This window comes from Lipotes vexillifer, unplaced genomic scaffold (assembly GCF_000442215.2).
Source record: "Lipotes vexillifer unplaced genomic scaffold, Lipotes_vexillifer_v1.1 scaffold158, whole genome shotgun sequence".
NCBI classification, from domain to species: Eukaryota; Metazoa; Chordata; class Mammalia; order Artiodactyla; family Lipotidae; genus Lipotes; species Lipotes vexillifer.
Genome location: NW_006788189.1, coordinates 1,702,743 through 1,710,095, shown reverse-complemented (window position 1 = coordinate 1,710,095; position 7,353 = coordinate 1,702,743). Strand labels below are relative to the sequence as shown.

Genomic DNA, 7,353 nt, shown 5'->3' with positions numbered 1-7,353 from the left:
CCTGCTCTTTTGGTGAAATAAAAATTTAGTTATTTAAAAACTGAAGACAAGTAACATTAAAACTGCACTAGACTCAAGCACTTGCCATCTTACTTGCATAGGTGTTCACACGAGACATTTATAAAGCAAGTAAAATCATTCTGATGCTTCTAATGATGTAACATGCTAGCATATGGGTCAAAACAGCCCTGTTAGGACAAATTCTTTTCTCACTCCTAAACAAAACATCAACAAGACATCTAAAATCTTAATTAAAACAAATGGGGAAAATATAAACAACTTTCTATAAATACCATCATTATTTAACATTTATGTTCAAAGTATGGAATGCCTTTTAGAGTTTTTCTCTTTCATCAATACTTCAAGTCAGAAACAAAGAAACGCTTTATCGGTGGATGAAGACCTACTGATACTTGGAAGTGTTTTTTTTTTAACTTCTTCACCATAAGGTTCAACAAGACTACATTTAACAGACAAACTATTTAATGGTCTCAGCCACTAACAACTTAAAAGGTATCAATGCAAAAGTAATGAATCCATAAAACTATAAAACTGAATAAAAGGATCATGAACCATGAACTTTTTTTTTTTTTTTGCGGTAGGCGGGCCTCTCACTGTTGTGGCCTCTCCCGTTGCGGAGCACAGGCTCCGGACGCGCAGGCTCAGCGGCCATGGCTCACGGGCCCAGCCGCTCTGCGGCATATGGGATCTTCCCAGACCGGGGCACGAACCCGTGTTCCCTGCATCGGCAGGCGGACTCTCAACCACAGCACCACCAGGGAAGCCCAACCATGAACTTTTAATCTCTTCCAAACACATCAAAGATTTCTTTCTAAGACTATAAGCATGAGCCTCCTAGTAATGTCAATTATATGACCTCTGGAAAACTTCAGAGACAATTTAATTGATTTTCACTAGTATATCAACTCTACTAATGATAATCAACAATTGGTAAATAAAGGAACTGAGGGACTTTACAGCTTACATTTTAAAATGTAAGCGTTTTGGTGAAGAATAATTTATGTTCCAGAGCAGTAGTAATTAAAACATGCTTTATCCTGTAAAGGGAGATCATTAAAAAGAATGTGGCAAGTCAATGGCTTCATCCGTCTTTCAAACACACAAAGAGCTGACTTCTCTAACGTGTTAATTTTTTATAACACTCAATATATTCTGTTCTACAGTGAAAAAACTTGCATATTAAAATTAAAATAATGGCTCCAAAGGTTTTGGAGAAAGCTTTCCAGGTCTGGAGAAAATTTTAATCCTTCACAAAGTATTCTTTGTAAAATAAAATTTCTACATAATATTAGCTTAGCCAAACAGTAACTGAGCCAGATGGGTATAATGTAATCACAATATGTGTACTGTATATGGGTCCAAGCCAGGTTATGTCTTTTTTTTTTTTTTTTTTTTTTTTTTTTGCGGTATGTGGGCCTCTCACTGTTGTGGCCTCTCCCATTGCGGAGCACAGGCTCCGGACGTGTAGGCTCAACAGCCATGGCTCACGGGCCTAGCCGCTCCGCGGCATGTGGGATCTTCCTGGACTGGGGCACAAACCCGTGTCCCCTGCATCAGCAGGCGGACTCTCAACCACTGTGCCACCAGGGAAGCCCTATGTCATTTATTGATAAAAATTAATCCTCCCTCAGGAAAATAATAAGTTGAAAATGATCTGAACTGGAATAAAATTATCTGATGTAACCTCCTTAAGCAAAGTAAGACCCTTACTTCTATAATGGGGAAAGGAAAACTCTTAAACATATCTATGCTTTATTTTCTTCATTAAACACTTGAATTTAGGCATTTTCACAATATTTAATGTTTAACATTACATGTTTAATATTATAACACCAAAATAAATAAATGCCTGGGAAGGCTCTGGCTTAAATATCTTATCACATTTACATATACTAACTTCCTTGTTTAAAAAAATGAATACCATTTTCTATAGTACATGTAAAAAAGTAAAGAGAGCCATTTGAATAAAAGTAACTTCTTAGGGAGATGACATACAACTGAAGGGTTACTTAATTGAATTCCTTCTTTTTCTGGAATGAAGGAGAATCAGGTGGTAAATTAGTACCCAGTAGGTAACTTACTTTTGATAAGATGTAAGCTAACAAATCCCCAAAGGATCAAGCAAAGTGGTGAACATACACTACAAGCACTGTTCTAACTATTCCTAGACTGTTTTACTCTATTAAGAATCTCTATGGTGGTTACAGGTACTAGGGAAATTAGACAGGTTACAAACGTCATAGGATCATGAGTTGATCCAAATGGCAGAGAGGATGCTTGAAGGATCCCAGAGCCTGACCAACAGTCACACAGGAGAAGCAGTGTATTTCTGACACACGTTAAAAGGACAGTGAGTTGAGCAGCAAACGGGAAAATACTTGGGAAATAATTTCAAATAAAAAATTTATCAGAAATGTTTAATTTGATATCTTATATTCTTATTTTACTTTAAAACTACAGGAGAAAATCTTCAATCAAAAATTCAAATATCTGTGACACACTTAAATATTCAGTTTCTTGTGACTAGCTTTGTACATGTTTTTAAGCAATGACTGTTCTTTGCATACCATAAGTATCATTTGAGAAGTATGGTGTAAATCAATTTAATATAAAGTTCAGACTGCAAGTGAGAGCAACAAAAATGAAAAGTTGGTATGAATTCAGTAAAAGGATATCCAGTTTGGAATTGGAGGCGAAGGTGACAAAAGTGGAGAATTTGGACCACATGATGGCACTGCACTCATGGTTTAAAAAGGAGAAAGTAGGGCTTCCCTGGTGGCACAGTGGTTAAGAATATGCCTGCCAATGCAGGGGACACAGGTTCGAGCCCTGGTCCGGGAAGGTCCCACATGCCGCAGAGCAACAAAGCCCATGTGCCACAACTACTGAGCCTGCACTCTAGAGCTGGCGAGTCACAACTACTGAGCCAACGCGCCTAGAGCCCATGCCCCACAACAAGAGAAGCCACCGCAATGAGAACCCGGTGCACCACAACGAAGAGTAGCCCCCACTTGCCACAACTAGAGAAAGCCTGCATGCAGCAATGAAGACCCAACGCAGCCAAAAATAAAAAAAATTAAATAAATAAATAAAAGAGACAGTAGAAGAGAAATTTAGAAAGTAGGAAGGTGGAGGTTTGTTTTACACACTTACCACGAGTAGACACACTGAAAGTGTGCTAGCCCTTCCACTAAAGAACACAGACAAATTAAAGTTCCTTGGCCTAAATGTCATGTATATACATATACGAGTGACCAATATATTTTTTTTTAGTTAATTTATTTATTTTTGGCTGTGTTGGGTCTTCGTTGCTGCACACAGGCTTTCTCTAGTTGCAGCGAGCGGGGGCTACTCTTCGTTGTGGTGCACAGACTTCTCAATGCAGTGGCTTCTCTTGTTGCAGAGCACCGGGCCTAAAACGCATGGGCTTCAGTAGTTGTGGCTCACGGGCTCAGTAGTTGTGGCTTGTGGGCTCTAGAGCACAGGCTCAGTAGTTGTGGAGCATGGGCTTAGTTGCTCTGCAGCATGTGGGATCTTCCCGGCCCAGGGCTTGAACCCATGTCCCCTGCATTGGCAGGTGGATTCTTAACCACTGCGCCACCAGGGAAGCCCCAGCAGACAGATTCTTAACCACTGCACCAACCAGGGAAATCCGAGTGACTAATATTGATACATTTGTTAAGCAAGTGGTAGGAAAAGTGTGACAAAGACAAACACTGGCAAATACATGTCAGCATTAAGATACCGTTATAAGATACTGGTCTAAGTTTAAAACCTTAGCTTCCAACTACCCAGTCCATTTTTCCCCATTTAAGATAGGACAGGCCAGTTGCTCCATTTCTTTCTAGTGTTTCACTGTCCAATCCCTGCCTCACATTGGAATGCTCAACCCCAAGGAGAAAAGAGAAGAAAAGAAAAGAAAGAAAAGAGAGTAAAGAAGAAAACAAAATGATATATAAACTGAACACCCGCAATCCATTCCCATACATTAGCCTCTCTTTCCATTAACATTATGACACCATAGGAAATTCACAAGAGTTGTAAAACATATCCTCTTCAAGCACCAATGATTTACTGCTCTATTCTTTTATAAAGTTTTATGATTTATTATTTTTATGCAGCGATTTTCTTTAGCCTATCTATATTATTACACTGTTGAGTAATTATAACAATTCATTCTTCAGCATTTATTCAATCTTTAAAAGTCAGGTTTCTTTACCAAGTATTCTCTCTGGCCATCAAGTTCTAAGAAAATCACAATCCATCTTAACAGTTTATTTTGAATGTCCATACTATGTCCTGCATAAACTGGGTATCCCAAAACGGTAAAAGTTAACACAAAAAGTGCTTTAATTGAAAATCTATTAAGTAAATTAAATGTAAAATATTACATAAATCTACTTAATCAGGGCTTCCCTGGTGGCGCAGTGCTTGAGAGTCCGCCTGCCGATGCAGGAGACGCGGGTTCGTGGCCCGTTTCGGGAAGATCCCACATGCCGCGGAGCGGCTGGGCCCGTGAGCCATGGCCACTGAGCCTGCGCGTCCGGAGCCTGTGCTCCGCAAATGGGAGAGGCCACGACAGTGAGAGGCCCGCATAACGCAAGAAAAAAAAAAAAAAAAAAAAAAAAAAATCTACTTAATCAAAAAATTTCTTCATAAAAAGCTTATCATACACACAGAGAAAAAGTTTTCCCTCCCATTTTATCCTTTAATTATAGATGAGAAATGCTTTTAGTTGGAACTCACCCATCATGGCAACCAGCTTGACTATTTGAAAATTAGGGAAATGGTTCTCTCATCAGCATTCTCTATTGCCTAAGAACATAAAAAGATGAACACGTTAATAAGACGAAGAAACAGAAGAGGTAGCCACAAAAAGAAAAAAGTCAGTATAAATAACACTAATGTGAATGTACAATATTAATACTTTACACATTTTGCTGGGGAGAAGTGCTTTCTTTTTTCCAGATATTCAGTTATTGAGAAGGAACTGAAAATTATTATTATTTTAAATTAAATTTACCTCAGTATTTTTCAGGTTCCTATCTATCAAAGCTAAAGCAAAACAAAACAAAACAATTTTTGAGAGTCAAAAAACTTAAGAGATAATCTAATAAACTCAAGTTCCGGAACTCCCCTATTGATCCAGTAGATAAGAATCCGCCTTCTGGGGGCTTCCCTGGTGGTGCAGTGGTTGAGAGTACGCCTGCTGATGCAGGGGACACGGGTTCGTGCCCTGGTCTGGGAAGATCCCATATGCCGCAGAGCAGCTGGGCCCGTGAGCCATGGCTGCTGAGCCTGCACGTCCGGAGCCTGGGCTCCGCAATGGGAGAGGCCACAACAGTGAGAGGTCCGTGTACCGCAAAAAAAAAAAAAAGAATCCACCTTCCAATGCAGGGGACACGGGTTTGATCCCTGGTAGGGGAACTAGGATGCCACATGCAGTGGGGCAACTAAGCTGGCATGCCACAACTACTGAGCTCACGTGCTCTGGAGCCCGTGCATCACAACTAGAGAAAAGCTCGCACACCGCAACTAAGACGTGATGCAGCCAAAAATAAATAAATAAATATCAAAAAAAAACCAAAAACAAAACTTAAGTTCCCACAGGGCAATGGCAGATATAAAGATTGAGTGGCAAATGTCATATTTAGAGACATCAACAAAATAGTAAAAGCCTACAAATCTCCATAAAAGAAAATATTATCACAATCAACAAAAAGGAACTAACCAAAAGTTTGCAGCAATCTGGGCAGCATTTAGGAGTCACAGTAAAAAGAGAGAAGCTTGTGGCATTCTGACCTTCCCTATTCCTATCTTCCTGCCCCTTACTCCCAGCTCCAAAGTAGCAATGTAAACGAACAGCCCACAGTCACCATGAAAATGAGCAGCCTGGCAGCAACTGGAAAAGGCAGAATGGAACTGGAATGCCTTCAAAGTCTGATTCCAAAAAAACTGTCATTATTTGACCTACCTAATGGTTGGCTGATAGACCCCATTTGAAAGGCTGCCTTTATTTAACCTGACTCAAAGCTTTTCCATTGCAAAGAACTTGGAGTGTTTGCTGACATCAATCAGGGACAACATATGTCAACTGTCTGAGGAAGGGGAAAATAGTTGGGCAAACAATAGGTTAAGAAAAAAAATTTTAAGAAAAGCTGAGAAATGAGATGTCAACAGGGAACTGTGAGAAGCTCCAACAGACTCCTGGGACTCTAGAAGGTACACAAATGCCCAAGGCTGTTGCTTACTCAAGAAAGGCCTAAGAAGGCTCTCGGCTTTCACCTCTGGCTAACTCTGAGGCTCTGTGTAGCAGTAAGTAAAGGATGAGGTGGAGTTGTAAATGCCTGGGAGAATGTTAAAGACCAGCCCCAACACACACAGAAAACCACTCAAAGACTTGAGACTTATCTGTTCCAAGTACCTAAGGAAATCTCTGTCTAATCATTAGATGACAGCTAAACTAAGAGCAGTCTTCAGTGACCATATATGACAAAGAATACAGACTTTAAAAAGTGAGTTCTGAAATGTCAACAAACAAATAATAACAATAAACAAAAAACACTGGGGAGGGGACTTCTCTGATGATCCAGGGGTTAAGACTCCATGTTCCCAATGCAGGGGGCATAGGTTTAATCCCTGGTCAGGGAACTAAGATCCGGCATGCTGTGTGGCACAGCCAAAAAAACAAACAAACAAACAAAGAAAAAACCACTGGGGAGGGAGAAGAATCTGATTCCCAGAGGTGGCCCATTATAATATTTTAAATGTCCAGTTTTCAAGAAAACAATGAGACATACAAAGATATTAGTCCATACACAGAGAAAAAGCAATCAACAGAAACTGACCCTGAGAAAGCCTAGATGTCAGACTAACTAGACACATACAAAACTTCCAGATTCCCAGATGAAAAGCAAGTGTTCAGCATAAACTATATTGTTTGTATAAGCAGCTTAGGCACAATAAGCCATTCTTATCAGTTAGGCAGCTGGGAACTCTCCTGAAATACAAGTTCTCAGATGCCAGCCAATGATAAGCAGTTCATTCCAAGGATAAGCAGTGAGGCTATGTTAACTCTCTTCTATACAAACAGCAGAAGGAAATTAATAGACAAGTTTAAAGAAACTGTATAAAGCAATAACTATAAGCGTGTTGTTGGGTGTACAATATATAGATATAATTTGTACAACAATATACACAAATTTCCCTTTGTATAGTACAAAGGAAAGAGGAGAGATGGAGTTAAAAGGAAAGTTTTGTATGCCACTTTACTTAAGTGGCATTAACTCAAACTACATTGTTTTAAGTTGAGATGTTAATTTTAATCCCCAG

At 39.6% G+C, this 7,353-nt stretch overlaps 1 protein-coding gene across 1 annotated transcript in view; it reads right to left on the bottom strand.

The window, feature by feature from the left end:
• The window catches only part of MAP3K2 (mitogen-activated protein kinase kinase kinase 2), a 36,676-nt gene extending 31,808 nt beyond the window's left edge, over nt 1-4,868 (bottom strand). Inside the window, exon 1 of the mRNA XM_007461303.1 lies at nt 4,768-4,868. Within this exon, the coding sequence (XP_007461365.1) occupies nt 4,768-4,774 (7 nt within the window). The 5' untranslated portion in view covers nt 4,775-4,868. The remainder of the gene's footprint in view (nt 1-4,767) is intronic.
• Between the last annotated feature and the right edge of the window lie 2,485 nt (nt 4,869-7,353).